At 38.5% G+C, this 19,763-nt stretch overlaps 1 protein-coding gene across 1 annotated transcript in view; it reads left to right on the top strand.

Moving 5' to 3' along the window:
• The window catches only part of GRIN3B (glutamate ionotropic receptor NMDA type subunit 3B), a 229,243-nt gene that overhangs the window by 186,939 nt on the left and 22,541 nt on the right, over nt 1–19,763 (top strand). Inside the window, exons 3-7 of the mRNA XM_053700030.1 lie at nt 13,287–14,334; nt 14,418–14,563; nt 14,854–14,969; nt 15,056–15,207; nt 16,243–16,407. Coding sequence (XP_053556005.1) covers nt 13,287–14,334; nt 14,418–14,563; nt 14,854–14,969; nt 15,056–15,207; nt 16,243–16,407 — 1,627 coding nt within the window. The remainder of the gene's footprint in view (nt 1–13,286; nt 14,335–14,417; nt 14,564–14,853; nt 14,970–15,055; nt 15,208–16,242; nt 16,408–19,763) is intronic.

The raw sequence follows: 19,763 nt of genomic DNA, 5'->3' as shown, positions 1-19,763 counted from the left end.
ATCCGGCGCAGAGCGGCTCCATCTTCAAGACATCCGATGCGGAGCATCCTCTTCCAATGAAGTCCAACTGAAGAATTAAGGTTCCTTTAAATTATGTCATCCAAGATGGCGTCCCTTCAATTTCGATTGTCTGATAGAAGTCTTCATCCGGGCAGCATCTTCTATCTTCATCCAACCCGCGTGGAGCGGGTCCATTTTCAAGACTGCATCCTATTGCATCAGCCAATAGGATTTTTTCTACCTTAATTCCGATTGGCTGATAGAATTCTATCAGCCAATCGGAATTGAAGGGACGCCATCTTGGATGACGTCATTTAAAGGAACCTTCATTCTTCAGTTGGACTTCGCTGGAAGAGGATGCTCCGCGTCGGATGTCTTGAAGATAGAAGATGCCGCCTGGATGAAGACTTCTGCCCGTCTGGAGGACCTCTTCTGGCCGGCTTTGATGAAGACTTCTGCCCATCAGGAGGACCACTTCGCCCGGCTTCGTTGAGGACTTCGGCCTGGCTGGGTGAAGACTTCTCAAGGTAGAGTGATCTTCAAGGGGTTAGTTTTAGGTTTTATTAAGGGGGTATTGGGTGGGTTTTTATTTTCTGGGGGGTATTGTACTTTTTTTTTACAGGTAATAGAGCCGATTACTTTGGGGCAATGCCCCGCAAAAGGCCCTTTTAAGGGTTATTTGTAATTTTTTTTTTTTTTTTTTTTATATATTCAATTTTTATTAAATTTTCACATCAACAGAGTATAAAACAAAATCCAAAAGAAAAAACAGCGTTACTACAATATTTCTTTAAGGACAGTTGTGGCGCTTATACGCCTGCAACCGGAAGATGCAAAGGCCTTCAGCAGGTCAGAAAGCAGTCCATGTGCAATTGTCTCTTTTCATCTGAGCTTAAGTCCTTGGCTATCCCACTTAATGAAAGTTTCTAGAAATGCATACAGTATAGGATGCCTGTGTTTCTAAGATATAGGACTGCGCTTATTAACAATTAACCTTTTATAACATTACAAGCTTTATACGCCTCAACTGTGCGCAGTAAAATAAGATACAAAAATTTTTTTTTAGCAAAAATACAGGAAAGTAAGGAAATATAATAACAGTAAGTAAAAAAATAAATAATAATAGGTGAACCCAGTATGCCCAGACCGAAAGCTAAATTCAATTTATACCCTTAATTGTGTCTAAATAGGGGGTTATTCTCAGTTGTGCCCATATTGGAAAGACTCCCATAAGAAGAGCATATCTTCAAAGAAGTCTAAATTACCCACTTGCAAGTAATGAAACCTCTCCAACATCAAATCCTTGTTGACTAATCTTTTCCATTCATTTATATCAGGGATTTTGGTGGACTTCCAGTGTCTGGGGATCATCTGTTTTGCTGTATTTATCATAATTTGGAATAACTGCCTACGGATTTTACATGTTATTTGAGGTGTGTGCTGAAGCAAAATGACCTCCAGATTTGGGTTTAATTGTGTGTGTAGTACCTTATTGACATTATTAAAAATTTCTACCCAAAAGTTCTTAATGGGCGTGCAGTCCCACCAAATACGTTTCATATGCCCCACCTGCTCACAACCTCTCCAACAAGTGCCTGAGTTTGTTTTATATATATGTTTGAGTCTTGCCGGTGTTAAATACCACCTCATGCATATTTTTATATTGGTTTCTTTCACCCCTGAGGAATGAGCAGACCGCATTAGCCTTTTAAATCTATCAAGCCATTCCTTATGTGAAGTATTTGAGTCCAACTCCCTATCCCACCCTATTGTGTATGACGGTAGCTTTGGAAATCTATTCTCCAAAACTAGTCTGTATAGTGATGAGACTGATCTAAGGGATTTTGAGTCCTTTAAGCACGCTTGCTCAAACTGTGTTGGGGGTCTTAAGAAGTCAGCTTTGCACCTATGTGATAGAATAAAGTGTCTAGCTTGGTGGTAATTAAACCAAGAGGCAAAGAAAGGGATAGACATTGGATCTATTTGCTGTTTTGTTTTTAGCTTGCCATTGTTTAAAAGTGAGTGTATCTGTACGTAAGAGGAAGGCGAGGTGTCTATGTTCCTTACATTTTGAAGGCCTGGGGGAAATTCAGGATTTATTAGTAAATTTGTGAGTGGGGAGAATTTTGTGGATATTTTTGGGAACATTTTAAGGACTAGTAACCAGTCCCTCCAAGTTTCATTAGTGATACAGGATTTTGAAATGTTAGGATTTTTTAAGGCTGTAAGATTCCAGCACTTATTGCCCATGTAATTTGTGTCTGCTAAGTGAGTTTCTATTTGTACCCATCCTTTATGCTGTGCGCCCTCCGGCCTGCACCAATCTATGACTCTTTGAAGGGAAATGGCCAGTTTATATGAACTGAGATGTGGTACCCCTAGGCCCCCCTGTGCTGGTAACTTGTAAATCGTACTTTTATTAATACGTGGCGGCCTGCGTCGCCATATGTAGTCATTCATGATTTTTTGTAAAATATTAATCTCTGTGGAGATATGTTGGATGGGTACAGTTTGTAAGATATAGAGTGCTTTAGGTAACAATACCATTTTGGCGGCTTGAATTCTGCCCAGCCAGGAAATGTTTTTTAATAACCAGGAGGAGGTCAGAGAGTGAAACTCTGTGATCAGCTCTCCATAGTTATGTTTACGCGTGGAAAATTTATCGGGTGTTAAATAAGTGCCCAAGTATTTAAGATACCTGGGTTGTACTTTCAAAGGGCATAGCGCTGTGATTTCACCTAGTGTCTTCTTCGAAATCCCTATCGGTAAGAATTCGGACTTGGACATGTTGACCGAAAAGTTAGATACCATGCCAAAGTGCTTTAGCTCTGTCATTGCATGGGTAATAGATGTGAGGGGGTCAGTCAGCGTCATTAATAAGTCGTCGGCATATATGGCTAATTTGTGATGATTGTCTCCTATTTGTATACCTGTAATGCGAGAGTTTGCTCTAAGTTTGATTGCTAGGGGTTCTAATGAAAGGATAAACAATAAAGGGGATAGGGGACATCCCTGCCTGGAGCCATTTCGTATCTCGAACGCTTCTGATAGCGTCCCATTCACTCTCACCTGGGCTGTTGGATTGGTATATAAGGCCATGATTTTGTGAATAAACTGTGCTGGGAAGTCAAATCGTCTCAGTGTCTCCTGTAAAAAGGTCCAGTCAAGTCTGTCAAAAGCCTTTTCGGCGTCAGTGGAGAGGAACAGTGCGGGGAGCTCAGTCTGAGAAACGTAGTCTATGAGATTAAGTACTTTTACAGTGTTGTCCTTCGCCTCCCTTGTGGGCACAAAGCCTGCCTGGTCTTGGTGGATTAATTGTGGGAGAAACTTGTTAATTCGGGTCGCTAAAATTTTGGCGTATAATTTCAGGTCAGTATTAAGCAAAGAGATAGGTCTGAAGTTGGCCGGCTTGTCTGGGTCCTTACCCGTTTTTTCCAGGACTGATATATTAGCTTGTAACATGGTGTCTGGGAAAGCTGAAATGTCTGTTATGTAATTAAACAAAGAGGTTAGATAGGGGGCCAAATATTTAGAGAATGTCTTGTAGTAGAGGCTAGAGAATCCATCGGGACCTGGTGCTTTTTTTGGTTTTAGGGTGTTAATAGCTTCTATTACCTCTTTAATGTTGAAAGGTTGACTTAAAGCATCTTTTTGTTCTGCACTAAGTTTCGGGATTTGAACTTGATCTAAATATTGTTCGCATTTATAGCGATGAGTGTGGTCTGACCTATCCGGGAACAAATTGTATAACCTGTGGTAAAATTTCTTAAATTCTTCAGCTATTTTGTGGGTGTCTTCAACATGTTTACCTGAGTCAGTTTTAATCGAGTGAACATATGTTTGTTGTTGTCTTTTTTTTAAAGCCCGCGCCAGCCATTTTCCGGGTTTATTCCCTTCCCTATAAAATGTTTGTTGGAAGGATAATAGCTGCTTTTGCGCATTTATCTGAAGTAGCTTATTTAATTGATCTCTTTTAGAAGTCAACTCTTCTAAGACTAGAACGTTATCCGGAGATTGTTTATGTAAGTAGTCAAGGTTAGATATGTCTTTGGCTAGTAAGGTGAGTTCTTCCCTCCTTTTCTTTGTTATATGTGCCTTTGTTTTGATTAGTTCTCCTCTGATTGTGCTTTTATGAGCCTCCCATAAGATCGGTATTTGGACATCTGGTGTATTATTCAGAGTGAAATAGGATTTTATATGTTTGGCCAGCTTTTTTACCTGATTTTTTCCCACCAGTAAAGACTCATCTAGCCTCCACTGAAAGGACTTCAAGGGAGCCGAAGGCCACGCCAGCCTACAAGAAACTAAAGAGTGATCAGACCAAGTAGTGTGTGAGATATCTGCTGCTTTAATGTATGACAAGGCCAGATGGTCTACCAGGATATAGTCTAATCTTGAATAACATTTATTTGGACTCGAAAAGAAAGTAAAGTCTCTTTTCTGAGGGTTTAAGTATCTCCAGGCGTCGTGAATTCCTAACAATTTTAGATTTTGCCAGATACTATGCATGTTAGGGGTTTTTTGTCATGTGTCTGGGTTTGAGCAGTCAATCTTGGGGTTAAGGGGGACGTTGAGGTCTCCTGCAATAATCAGGGAGCCTTTAGCATGTGTTACTATAGAATTAGTGACCGTGTTAATAAATTTGCTCTGGAATTTATTGGGGGCATACACATTAGCTAATGTAACAGGTTTGCCAAATAGAAGCCCTGTGATGCATAAAAATCTCCCTTCTCTATCACATTCTACATGAGTTTTAGTGAATGATATGTTTTTGTGTATTAATATGCTAACCCCATTTGTTTTTTTAGCAGCGTTTGTACTGTGGTAATGCTGTGGATAGCTAGAGGAGAAGTATTTGGGAATATTTTTAGATTTGAAATGGGTCTCCTGCAGCATGAGGATGTGCCCCCCCCCCCTTCTCTGCAGATCCATTATTGCCATCCTACGTTTATTTGGGCAGTTTAACCCTTTCGTGTTTTGAGTGATAATGACCAGTTCTTGTTGACCCTCCCTACTCAGCATGGTTTCCTATGTGAGGTGATGGGTAGTGTAGTGATGACAGCTTACCAAGCTTTCCTGACATCAAATCCGGGCACACTGGGCTAAACAATAAAACAAAATTAGCAACAAAAAAATTAAGTACATGAACATAAGACCAAACAGAAAACCACATTCTTCTTCCAATAAGTGGAAGAGTTACGTAAAACATCTAAACTACTAGGGAGATTATCTCCCAACTGGCTGAGCACATTGAGTTTACAATTTAAGAACAAAACATTGCAATCAATGAGGTATGAACAGGATAATTATAACAAATATAGATACTGAAGGGTTAGTGACCCTGAACTACAGTCCAACTGTTAACCAATGAAAGTCCTTCAGGAGTCAGACCTAGGGGAGAGGAGAGAAAGAAGAAACAACAATACAGAGAAGTCACTGCAACAAAGGAGAAAAGGATACAATCAGCTTCAATGCGCTCATCCCTTTTCAGACTCCGGATTTTGACTGTCTGTAGTCATTCTGCGAGACCTCTTCTTTTGTATTTGCTGCCAGACTTTCCTCTGAGGCAACTGGACCATACTAGACTCTTTGCTTTGCTGATCTTGTGTTCCCAGAGATTCTTCCAACTCTGGCGTAGGGATGTCTAGCTCTTTGCAGATTTTGTGGATGTCCCCTGGTGTAGTGCAAATAAATCTCCTCCCCTGCCAAATGATTATTAGATGGAAGGGGAAGCTCCATCTATAAGGAATGTTCATTTTCCTGAGCAACAAGGTAAGAGGTTTGAGCTCTTTGCGTTTGGTTAGAGTTCTTTGCGAAAGATCTGCAAACATCTGAATATCTGCGTTTTCGTACTTGATAGGTTGCTTTTCTCGGGATGATTTCATGATCTCCTCTTTGACCTGAAAATTGGTAATACGTACTATCACATCCCTGGGGGGTTGTGAGTCCGGAGGCTTGGGGCGAAGTGCTCTATGCGCCCTGTCAAAATCTATCGTCTGGGGTGACTCCGTTTGCTTGAGGAAATTAAAAAGATCTTGTAGGTACTGTTCCAAACCAGATGCAGGTATAGATTCAGGTATCCCTCTGATTCTAATATTGTGCCTCCTGCTCCTATTTTCTGCATCATCTATTTTTTCCTCTAAGTCATGAATTACGTCATTTTGCTTATATATGAGCTTATGCAGATCTAACAATGCTGTTGCATGTGTGTCTTGTGTGTTTTCTACTGCCTCCACTCTATGACCAATATCCGACAGTTCCTTTTTAAGGTCACTTATTTCATCTTTAATGCATTGCTTTACCTGCAGGATCAGGGTAGAGAAATCTTTTTTCGAGGGTAGTGACTCAAATAAGGCTTTGGGTACAGTGACAGCATCTGCCACCATTTCAGAGTCAGACTCAGAAGAGGAGTACGCATTTACAGAGTCCTGGTCTTCTATGGGATTGAGTGTGACAGACTTGGCTTCTGCTGTTTTGAAAAAATTGTTTACTGAAGGTGTGGGATGGCTTTTTTGCTTAGGGACTATCCCTTTTCTACCAAGTTTTTTAGGAGACATGATGATATTTCCCACTGGCTAAATGCCAGTGCTGCGTGATTAGAAAGTCTATATATCTCTTATTTTGACTTCCCCAGGGCAAGGAGATTGTTAAAGTTATTCACTCTTCTAATGCATATGTCAAGAAAACTGCTGAGTTATATTTGCTGGACTGATTGATTGTGACGTAGCTGCATGATCACCCAGACTTTTATAGGATATAGCTTGTATCACCCAGGGCCTATCTCTGAATTAATTCCTTCTGTCTCCTATGCTGACTTAGCAGAAAGTGTGTTGATTCTATGTGTAGATGTAGCAGATCACGTTATCTTCCCCCTTTCAGGCCTATCCTGCTCTTTTTCTTACGATGATTGCCCTTATAGCATATTTGCTCATGTCATGCAGTGATGGGATGTGTGTCCACTTAGTTATATTTATATAATACTGGAGTGGTATGGTAGCGTGTTGGTGACTACATGCTTGCTTGCCGCCATTTAGCCTGCCCTTCTCTCTGCAGTTATAAAGATGGCTCGCTCCGCGCCCGGAACTTTTGCGGCTATTACCAGACTCCTAGGTGCAGTTTGAAAAGGGATCTGTTGCCTACCCCTTTCACCTTTAGCTTACCTCCGCTTCAGGTCAGGGTAGTTCTTCAGGAGTCCGGAATGCGGTACTTGCAAAATCTAGCGTGGATCAAGGCCTAAGCAGGCGTAGCGTAATATTATCGCCCCAGGCGCGATCACGATCCGTCCTCCAGCTTCACATTAGGCTGTCTGAGCTATGATTAGCCCAATCCACTTTGCTGGGCGACTTTTCCCCACTTCAGTTAGGCTTTTTAATGCCACTCAGCCAGATAGGGCTCGGGAGCTCACTTAAGCCGCGGCCATCTCCTAGGCTGGCTAGCTCCGCCCCCAAGGGTTATTTGTAATTTAGTATAGGGTAGGGCTTTTTATTATTTTGGGGGGCTTTTTTATTTTATTAGGGGGATTAGATTAGGTGTAATTAGTTTTAAAAACTTGTAATTATTTTATTATTTTCTGTAATTTAGTGGGGGGGTTTCGTACTTTAGATAATTTTTTTAATTGTATTTAATTGTATTTAGTTTAGGTAATTAATTTAATTATAGTGTAGTGTTAGGTGTAATTGTAACTTCGGTTAGGATTTATTTTACAGGTAAATTTGTCTTTATTTTTACTAGGTAGCTATTAAATAGTTAATAACTATTTAATAACTATTGTACCTAGTTAAAATAAATACAAAGTTGCCTGTAAAATAAAAATAAATCCTAAGCTAGCTACAATGTAACTATTAGTTATATTGTAGCTATCTTAGGGTTTATTTTATAGGTATTTAGTTTTAAAGAGGAATAATTTAATTAATGTTAGTTATTTTATTTAGATTTATTTAAATTATATTTAAGTTAGGGGGGGTTAGGGTTAGACTTAGGTTTAATATATACATTTAATATAGTTGCGGCAACGTTGGGGGTGGCAGATTAGGGGTTAATAAATGTAGGTAGGTGTCGGCGATGTTAGGGACGGCAGATTGGGGTTAATACAATTAAAGTAGTGTTTGCGATGCGGGAAGGCAGCGGTTTAGGGGTTAACATATTTTTTTATAGTGGCAGCAATGTCCGGTTCGGCAGATTAGGGGTTACATTTTTTTTTATTGTTTGTGATGTGGGGGGCCTCGGTTTAGGGGTTAATAGGTAGTTTATGGGTGTTAGTGTACTTTTTAGCACTTTAGTTAAGAGTTTTATGCTATAGCGTTATCCCATAAAACTCTTAACTACTGACTTTTAAATGCAGTACCAATCTTGACAGGAGAGGCTGTACCGCTCACTTTTTGGAAGACTCGTAATACCCGGCGTTATGCAAGTCCCATTGAAAATATAGGATCTGCAATTTACGTAAGTGGATTTGCTGTATTACCGAGTCTGGCCAAAAAAGTGAGCGGTACACCTGTCATTTCAAGACTCGTAATACCAGCGTTAGAAAAAAAAAGCAGCATTGGGAACTCTCAACGCTGCTTTTTAAGGCTAACGCAAGACTCGTAATCTCGCCGATAGTTTTTCACTTAGAAGAAAATGTTATTTTTATTTTTAAATCTATTTATCTATATATCTACACACACACACATATACATTTCAGTCAGATAATGCACCACTTCGCCTAGAAAATTGTTTCAATTACAAATGTTTAGGCATTCTCATGTTTATTTCTTTTGTTTATATTAATTTGACCCAAAAAAGTGGAGAGAAAAAAGCCAAATCTGACACATTCCACGCAAAACTCCAAAAATGGTCTGGACAAAATTATTGGCACCCTCAGTTTAATATTTAGTAGCACACCCCTTGGAAAAAATAACTGAAATCAATTGCTTCCTGTAACCATCAATGTGTTTCTTACACCCCTCTACTGGAATTTTGGACCACTCTTCTTTCGCCAACTGCTCCAGGTCTCTCAGATTGGAAGGGTTCCTTTTCCCAACTGCTGCTTTGAGATCTCTCCACAGGTGCTCTATAGGATTGAGATCTTGACTCATTGCTGGCCAGTTCAGTACTCTCCAGCGCTCTGTCTTAAACCATTTCTGGGTGCTTTTTGACGTGTGCTTTGGGTCATTGTCCTACTGTAATACCCATGAACTCTGATGGAGACCCAACTTTCTGATACTGGGCCCTACATTGCACCACAGAATTCTTTGGTAGTCTTCAGATTTCATAATGCCATGCACACAGTTAAGACATCCAGTGCCTGAAGCAGCAAAGCAACCCCAAAACATCAGTGACCCTCCTCCATGTTTGACTGTAGGGGCTGTATTCTTTTCTTTAAAAGCCTTGTTTCTTTTTCTGAAAGTTACAGAAAAAAAGGTAGTGTAAAGCGCTAATTAAATACCTATATAAAGCCACAAATGAGGGTATTCCTCCTCTAGACTACCCAAAGGTTAAAACAAATAGCATCAAACCTAAAGTGCACTAAGTCACATAAGGAAAAGTTAATTGCGGCATTGCTAGCCACTTAATATACTGGAGTATCAGGCTGTTAGAGATGATAATAATCCAATATGTACAGTATATGTGTAGATACAGTATATATATTGAGATAGGTGAGGCTAATTAATTATTTATGCAAACTCGCTATGTGCGAACAACCCTCAAAAAAGATGTCAAATGACCAATGTGAATATATAGCCAATAATCTTCTCAGACAGTATTGTATATATGAGTAGTTAACCCAAAATATATATATATCGCTATTTCACAGTACCTAAAAATAAACCAAGGATAATACCAATATGAGTCTAGGTGATAAGCGTAGTATCAGATATCTGAATAAAAATTATTTAATAAAAAAATATAAAAAGAAAATGTTAATCTTATAGGAAATTTATATGCAATTACTATAAAAAAAGATATAGTAAACCCAAAAATGAAAAATAAAATATAAAAATACAAAAATAAAAACAATAACAGAAATGATCATCAATAATAACAATGCTAAAATACAAATAAAGATGACTAAGAAATTTCACATCATCAAAAATATAAACAATGCCAGATTAAAAAAGTCCCATGAAATCCGAAAGATGAAATGTATTGGAGCAGGTCCGAGTGAATCCTGCAGTAAGACAAGAGCGACAAGAGCTCCTTGTCAAAGTATGCCAAAGTTTTAAACTTTAAGGTGCTTTCTATTACTTACACCGTAAGTTGGTTCCTGTAGTTTAGGAAAGTTTGGGGAATTTGTATTATCCCTCTTGCTGTTCCGACTTTCTTTCTCCTAACTGTTAGTAGTACTGGATTGTGGCCAAGCTACGGATCCTTTCCAAAGTCAAACAGATGCAGACATTTTCCGCTAGTGTGAAGGACGTTAGCTGGACTCAGACAAGTTACGGATCCCTCCCAGGGTAAAAAAGATAGCAGAGTAACGCATTTCAGATTCAATCCTTTCTTAAACTCTTGAAGCCAAAACACGTTACTCTGCTATCTTTTTGACCTTGGGAGGGATCCGTAACTTGTCTGAGTCCAGCTAACGTCCTTCACACTAGCGGAAAAAGTCTGCATCTGTTTGACTCTGGGAAGGATCCGTAGTTTGGCCACAATCCAGCACTACTAACAGTTAGGAGAAAGAAAGTCGGAACAGCAAGAGGGATAATACAAATTCCCCAAACTTTCCTAAACTACAGGAACCAACTTACGGTGTAAGTAATAGAAAGCACCTTAAAGTTTAAAACTTTGGCATACTTTGACAAGGAGCTCTTGTCGCTCTTGTCTTACTGCAGGATTCACTCGGACCTGCTCCAATACATTTCATCTTTCGGATTTCATGGGACTTTTTTAACCTGACATTGTTTATATTTTTGATGATGTGAAATTTCTTAGTCATCTTTAGCTGTATTTTAGCATTGTTATTATTGATGATCATTTCTGTTATTGTTTTTATTTTTGCATTTTTATATTTTATTTTTCAATTTTGAGTTTACTATATCTTCTTTATAGTAATTGCATATATATTTCCTATAAGATTAACATTTTCTTTTTAATATTTTTTTATTAAATAATTTTTATTCAGATGTCTGACACTACCCTTGTCACCTAGACTCATATTGGTATTATCCTTGGTTTATTTTTAGGTACTGTGAAATAGCGATATATATATATTTTGGGTTAACTACTCATATATACAATACTGTCTGAGAAGATTATTGGCTATATATTCACATTGGTCATTTGACATCTTTTTTGAGGGTTGTTCGCACATAGTGAATATGCATAAATAATTAATTAGCCTCACTTATCTCGATATATATACTGTATCTACACATATACTGTACATATTGGATTATTATCATCTCTAACAGCCTGATACTCCAGTATATTAAGTGGCTAGCAATGCCGCAATTAACTTTTCCTTATGTGACTTAGTGCACTTTAGGTTTGATGCTATTTATTTTTCTGAAAACAGTAGAATGATGGGCTTTACCAAAAAGCTGTAATTTTGTTTCGTTTGTCCACAGCACCATCTCCGAAAAGAATTTTGGCTTCCTCAGGTAAATTTTGGCAAACTTCAATCTGGCTTTTTTATGTTTCTGTGTCAGCAGTGGGGTCCTCCTGGGTCCTCCCTTTTCATTCAGATGGCAACGTATAGTGGGAGCGGACACATTATTACCCTGTGCCTGAAGGTCAGCTTGAATTTTTCTGGAAGTTGATTGAGGTTCTTTATCCACCTTTCGAACAATCCTTCGTTGCAATCTTTGATCAGTTTTTCTCTTTCATCCACGTCCAGGGAGATTAGCTACAGTGCCATGGGCTGTAAAATTCTTGACAGTGTTGCGCACAGTGGACACAAGAACATTAAGATCTCTGGAGATGGACTTGTAACCTTGAGATTGTCTATGCTTTTCCACAAGTTTTGTTCTCAAATCCTCAGACAATTCTTTGCTGCTCTTTCTCTTCTCCATGCTCAGTGTGGCACACACAGACACACAACAGAAAGGTTGAGTACATTTTTCACCATTTTAACTGGATGCCGGTGTGATTTTTATGTTGTCAGCACCTGTTAATTAATACAAGTTACAGGAGCATCACACACTTACAATTTTGAGAAGGTGCCAATAATTTTGTCCAGTCCATTTTTGGAGTTTTGCGTGGAATGTGTCAGATTTGGCTTTTTTTCTCCACTTTTTTGTGTCATATTAACACAAACAAAATAAATAAACATGAGAATGCCTAAACATTTGTAATTGCAACAATTTTCTGGGCGAAGTGGTGCATTATCTGACAGAAATGCAGGGGTGCCAATATTTTTGACCATGACTGTAAATATATATATATATATATATATATATTTTATTTTTAAATATATGTAGACAGATATATTTAAAATAAAAATATAATTTTCTTCCTAGTAAAGAACAATGCTATTTGAACTATTTTTTTTTTATTTTTTTTTCAAACCAGCTTTATTTCAATAAAGTCAGTGTACAAGGAGTGGAGACGCAGCTCCTTTGAGTATACAGAGGCTGATTTTTTTCCAAACAATAAAACAACTCTTGCTCACATCACTTATCAAATTTAAAAGTCACTAATCAGTCCATTATATGTGATTGTGAGTAAACCTATAGATATGTAGGTTAAACGATCAATATATTGAAGAACAACCAATAATAATAAAGAGCGTACATACTTTCAATGGATACCAGCTATCAGTGAACATTCAATAGTTAGTTGGAGCGCTGAGACAATATTATTCCATGCCAGTCATATAGTTATATCTATTGGAATATCTCCCCTATTTCTTTTATCATGGTTATATAGTGTTCCCATGTTGAGGTTATTTCTGCAAAAATGTGCATTGTGTCGTGTATATTTGAACTATTTCTTAACTCACCTCTGGCTTTAGTGCACTTGGCTTAGTACACCTTTGGGTTAGCACTCAAGCAAAAGCCAGAACAGTGCACCCCATAGAAGTCTATAGGGAAAGGGAGTTAGCACTGCCATGCTATCAGATCTCCAGATGTTAGCCTGCATGAGACTTTTGCTCAATTTGTAATATGAGCACTAAAATAGGAGCACTATTGATTTAACTAGAGCGGTGTTAGCCCTCAAAAGAGCTAATATCTTTGAGCTCCACTTGTAATCTTGCCCAATGTGTTTTAACTATTAAATCTAAGGTAGCCTTGAGCTGTAAAATCTAAGAGTTATCATTAATGAATGTTAACCTAGCAATAAATATTTTGTTTTCATTATGCCCTCAGGTTTCTTGCCAACACTTCATTTGCTGGCCAAACTGGCCAGGTTTATGTGACTGACAGCAACTTGGTCCACACTGATCACCATTACAAGCTTTGGAGTCTGGTGAGGGACTCTTTGGGGGACCCCACCTGGGTAACTGTGGGAGGCTGGAGAGAGGGAAAGATGGAAGTGGAGGAAGGTTTATGGCAAAGTCGAATCCAGCAGAGAGAACCTCTAATGGCCGGTTCAGGACGTACCAAACTACGTGTTGTAACCCTAGTAGAGCACCCCTTTGTCTTCACTCGGGAGATAGATGCAGATGGGAGTTGCCCAGCTGGGCAGTTATGCCTTGACCCGCACACAAACAGCTCCACTATACTGGATGCTCTATTTGAGGAGCTCAACTCTCCTAATGGTTCTGTGCCATTAGAATATAAGACTTGTTGCTATGGCTATTGTATTGATCTGTTGGAGAAACTGTCAGAGGATCTACAGTTTAACTTTGAGCTTTACATTGTTGGTGACGGGAAATATGGGGCACGAAAAGGTGATCGGTGGACAGGTCTAGTTGGAGACTTGTTGAGTGGAGCAGCTCACATGGCTGTCACTTCCTTCAGTATTAATTCAGCAAGAAGCACTGTGATAGATTTCACCAGCCCTTTTTACTCAACAAGTCTAGGAATCCTGGTGCGCATGCGGGATACAGCCTCCCCTATTGGAGCCTTCATGTGGCCTCTGCACTGGTCTATGTGGGTGGGCATATTTGTGGCATTGCACATCACAGCACTATTCCTCACCTTCTATGAATGGAAGAGTCCATTTGGGATGACACCACATGGACGTAACCGTGTAAAAATATTTTCCTATTCCTCAGCACTTAACCTCTGTTATGCCATATTGTTTGGGAGAACAGTATCTAGCAAGACACCCAAGTGCTGTACAGGTCGTGTCCTCATGAACCTCTGGGCTATTTTTTGCCTCCTTGTACTCTCCAGCTACACTGCCAACCTGGCTGCAGTTATGGTGGGAGAGAAGACCTTTGAGGTGTTGTCGGGAATTCATGACCCCAAGGTAGATAGAAAAAAAAAAATGTTTTTATATGTATGTTTAATCTTATAGACACTTTATGTAACAGGTCTCTGTCTGTCTCATAGCTTCATCACCCTTCTCAGGGCTTTCGCTTTGGCACAGTATGGGAGAGTAGTGCAGAACAGTATATCAAGAAAAGTTTCCCTGAAATGCATAACTACATGCGCAGATTCAGCGTCCCAGCCACATCAGATGGGGTCCACCTGCTGAAGTGAGGAGACGACTAGGGTGGAAGTAACTATTGGGTGACTGCTTAAATTTGGGCTGAACAAAAATCAAATGGGAGGGATTTTCTGATTCTACAAAATATAAGGGTTTGTCTATAGTATATACACATCAAAACAGTCCATATTAAAGAACCAAGTGTCAAATTAAGACACATAATTATAATTTACCACTGTACAGCATACATAAAATCAATCAGTATTTCTGTTATACATTAAGGTGGGACAAATGCATAAATGTCTGGACATATAACAACATTTTGATCCCTATTCATAGGACAGATCCCCCAACTCTCAATGCTTTTATCATGGATAAAGCTCTGCTGGAATATGAGGTTTCCATAGACTCAGACTGCAAGCTGCTCACAGTGGGGAAACCTTTTGCCATAGAAGGTAAAACAATAGAATAAGTGTGATATGTATGTTTTGCAAGAAAACAAAGGGAAGCAGGTCATGGTTTATTTTTCATTTGTATGCAGGTTATGGTATTGGGCTTCCGCAAAACTCTCCTCTAACCTCCAACATCTCAGAATTTATCAGCCGCTACAAATCATCTGGATTCATGGACACGTTACACGACAAGTGGTACAAGATGGTTCCTTGCGGAAAACGGGTTTTTGCTGTGACAGAGGTAATGTAAAACAGCTGCTTTTCTCTTCACCTTCTAGTGTAAAACTTTGACGTACAGGGAAATATTAAAGTAACTTAGTATTAAGCATATACATATATTGTATCACCTACTGTATGGTCAGTGAAAATACTGTCAAATAATTACTGAACTGGAACTAATATTTTTTAAGAAATAATATAGAAAGATAATACAGTTTAATAGTACTTAAAGGGATACTAAACCATTTTTTTCTTCCATGATTCAGATAGAATATGCAATTTTAAGCAATTTTCTAATTGAATCCTTTTATCAATTCTTCTTCATTCTCTTGCTATCTTTATTTGAAAAAGCAGAAATCTAAGCTAAGGAGCCGGCCCATTTTTGGATTAGCACCCTGGATAGCGCTTGCTGATTAGTGGCTACATTTAGCCACAAATCATCGAGCGCAACCCAGGTGTTGAACCAAAAATGGTCTGGCTCCTAATCTTACATTCTTGCTTTTCTAATAAAGATAATAAGAGAACGAAGAAAATGTGATAATAGGAGTAAATTAGAAAGCTGCTTAAAATTGCATATTCTATTTGAATCATGAAAGAAAGAAAATGGGTTTAGTGTCCCTTTAGGCAATGTTCACAAACAATAAATTGGAGGATAAGTAAACAGAGACAACACAAATAAATACCTAAATATGCAATAAGATGGTACAGTGCAATAATCAATACTTCTGTTAGCCTCATCATTTTATGTAGTCCACAAGGAGGCCTACTGATGCTATTTATAGACTCTATTTTATATAATAATGTTAACATGTAATTTCATCTTCATTAAGCAAATTTAACAGTTCCAGAGAATTTTCAGTTACACATTATGCAGAGCACTAGCTTAAAACACACGCATAAAGAAGGAAAACAAAGTGTTATCTTCTGTACCATACCATGTGTGTATTCAGCTTATATTCTACAAATATACATAATACATTTGTTGAAAACGAAGTGTTCTTCAGTATGTGACAGGTGACAATCATTATTGTGATCATGCTTTCTGCTTGCCTTGTAGACGCTTCAGATGGGGATTTATCACTTCTCAGGGTTGTTCGTCCTTCTATGTATTGGGTTTTGTGGTTCACTCCTCACTTCACTGGGGGAGAGAGTTGTCTATCATCTTGTTATTCCCCGAATCAGGAGGAAACACAGGTTTAAGTACTGGCTGCATACCAGCCAGGTGAGTGAGTAATGGGCTTGGAGAAACATGAATACAATAATCTGCAACATTCTTCTTACTTTTATTGTTGTGTCCATATATTTTTTTCTTTTGCATTATGCATATGACTTTCATTCAGTTGACCATCTGTTGTTGGCATGTAAGCTGGTCTCATTAACTCTTAGCACCTATATTTCCTCTTACAACACTTCCAAATGGTTTTCTTTGCTTCTATAGTACCTTAGTCATTTGTTTTGTGGTTTAGTCTGGCTGTTAATTTGTCTCCATATTTCCTCTAGTTGTAACTGAACATTTTTGCACAGATTTTTTTTCCTTCCCAGGTGTTTTCCCCCTCTTCATAATTATGCTTCACATCTCATCTTTCTGTCTCCAGATTGATCCTCTTCCTTTTTCTCGGTACTGCATTTTTTTCTGTCTTGGACTGCACAGTGTATTTCCATAAATAAAAAGCCAATTCATTTTAACAGTATCAAAAGGTCATTCACAACACAAGAAAAACAATAATTAGAGCATACTGTGTTACCTTTGGGGGTCTAAAAATTGTTTTCACCAGGGCCCTCTATTGAGTAGGTGCACTACAGGATCTAAGCCTTGCAGGTGACTTTAGAATGAAAGATAACTAAGCAGAAGGTCTGGTCTACATATGAAATTCCAATTGATCACTGTTTATAACTGATATACTTTACTGTCTTAAAAAATCTTTGAAATTTTCTAATTCCTTAATTATCTTGTCTCCTAGTTCCCTTTGCTTATTCCTACCTCGTTTAATTTCTCCACATTGGTCCCTACTTTTATTATTTCATGCTTCTATCTTATATTTGTTGGTTCCATGTTTCTTTCTTTTTTGATTGTCACTTAGTTCCATAGTCGCTTGGGTCTCCCCCTCATCATTCCTTAGTCTCTGTTTTAATATACTTGTAGTTGTTTTTAGTACCTTTATCTCTTACTTTTGTGATGGATATTCTCTACTTTCCATTCCATAGTCTGTTCCCTCATTTCTTTATTGAACATTAATCAATAGCTTTTCCATTCTGAATTAAATCTCTTACACCTAGATTACGAGTTTTGCGTTAGAGGCTGTGCGGTGCTAACAAGCAGTTTTCTCTCAATGCTCAATTACCTGCAGCGCTGGTATTACGAGTTTTCAGAAACCCGTCGTTAAAATACAAGAAGTGAGCGTTAAGCAAAATTTTGCTCATTACCGCACTCCAATACCAGCTCTGCTTAAATCAGCGGTGAGCTGGTATAACGTGCTTGTGCACGATTTCCCCATAGGAATCAACGTGGAGAGACGGCTGAAAAAAAGTCTAACACCTGCAAAAAAGCACCGTAAAACTCCTTAACGCAGCCCCATTGATTCCTATATGGAAATAAAATTTATGTTTACACCCAATACCCTAACATGAACCCCGAGTCTGAACATGAACCTCTAATCTGCTGCCCCCAACATCGCCGCCACCTACATTAAAATTATTAACCCCTAATCTGCCGCTCAGGACACTGCCGTCACCTACATTATACTTATGAACCTCGAATCTGCTGCCCCCAACATCGCCGACATCTACATTATATTTATTAACCCCTAATCTGCTGCCCCCAATGTCGCCGCCACCTACCTACACTTATTAACCCCTAATCTTCCACCCCCAACATTGCCGCCACTATAATAAACATATTAACCCCTAAACCGCCGCACTCCCGCCTCGCAAATATTAGTTAAATATTATTAACCCCTATTCTGCAGGCCCTAACATAGCCGCCACCTACCTACATTTATTAACCCCTAATTTGCCGCCCCCAAAGTCGCCGCCACTATATTAAAGTTATTAACCCCTAAACCTAAGTCTAACCCTAAACCTAACACCACCTAACTTAAATTTAATTTAAATAAATCTAAATAAATATTAATATCATTAACTAAATTATTCCTATTTAAAACTAAATACTTACCTGTAAAATAAACCCTAAGAAAGTTACAATATAACTAATAGTTACATTGTAGCTAGTTTATGATTTATTTTTATTTTACAGGCAAGTTTGTATTTATTTTAACTAGGTAGAATAGTTACTAAATAGTTATTAACTATTTAATAACTACCTAGTTAAAATAAAGACAAATTTACCTGTAAAATAAAACCAAACCTAAGTTACACTAACACCTAACACTACACTATAATTAAATAAATTAAATACAATTACCTAAATTAAATTAGCTAAAGTACAAAACCCCCCACTAAATTACAGAAAATAATAAACCAATTACAGAAATTTAAACTAATTACACCTAATCTAATAACCCTATTAAAATGAAAAGGGCATTTGGATGGGCATTGCCCTTAAAAGGGCAGTTAGCTATTTTGCCGCCCAAACCCTAATCTAAAAAATAAAACCCACCAATACACCCTTAAAAAAAACTAACACTAACCCCCTGAAGATCGACTTACCGGGAGACGTCTTCATCCAAGCCGGGTGAAGTGGTCCTCCAGACGGGCAGAAGTCTTCAACCAAGCCGGGCAGAAGTGGACCTCCAGACGGGCATCTTCAATCTTCATCCATCCGGTGCGGAGCGGGTCCATCTTCAAGACATCTGACGCGGAGCATCCACTTCATCCAACGACTAAAACAGAATGAAGGTACTTTTAAGTGACGTCATCCAAGATGGCGTCCCTTAGATTCTGATTGGCTGATAGAATTCTATCAGCAAATCAGAATTAAGGTAGAAAAAATCCTTTTGGCTGATGCAATCAGTCAATAGGATTGTAGTTTATGTAAGTCGTTTTGCGGTAAGGCCAAAGAATTGTGCAGTGACCCTAAACCTTCAAGACTAGTAATACCAGCGGGCGTAATAAAGCAGCGTTAGGTCCTAACGCTGCTTTTTTACCCTAACGCACAACTCGTAATCTAGCCATTAGTGTCTCTTTTCACATGACCCTTGATTTAATTTTCTATAAACTCCTTTGTTTTTATGTTCCTGATAATCTATTGTTTCTCATTTTCAGGCTTGAAGTTCAACCAGCTAGACATATTTTGAGGATATTAAAATAATCAGGCCTAGCTATAGTCTAGGTCGCGCTACTGTCTGCATGTCAGATAGAGCAGGTGTGCTAAATCCCTCACATAAGAGACCTGTATGGGGGCGCTCTGTAAAATTCAGATATCACTCAAGTGCTGCGCCAAGGATTTGCTAAGCCAATGGTGTGCAAGTAATGGAGTTTTTCATGTTGTCCTGTGCTATAGTATTAATATCTATGGTTACAAATATTTAACCATATACTTGTAATAAAAGATTGTGCGGTATTCTTTGTGTGAGATGCACAAAAGGTAACTCACCCTGCGCTATTGACTGCACTTAACGT

This window comes from Bombina bombina, chromosome 2 (assembly GCF_027579735.1).
Source record: "Bombina bombina isolate aBomBom1 chromosome 2, aBomBom1.pri, whole genome shotgun sequence".
In the NCBI taxonomy this organism is placed as follows: Eukaryota; Metazoa; Chordata; class Amphibia; order Anura; family Bombinatoridae; genus Bombina; species Bombina bombina.
The sequence above is the reverse complement of the archived record's forward strand: the minus strand, read 5'-3'. Positions and strand labels throughout refer to the sequence as shown.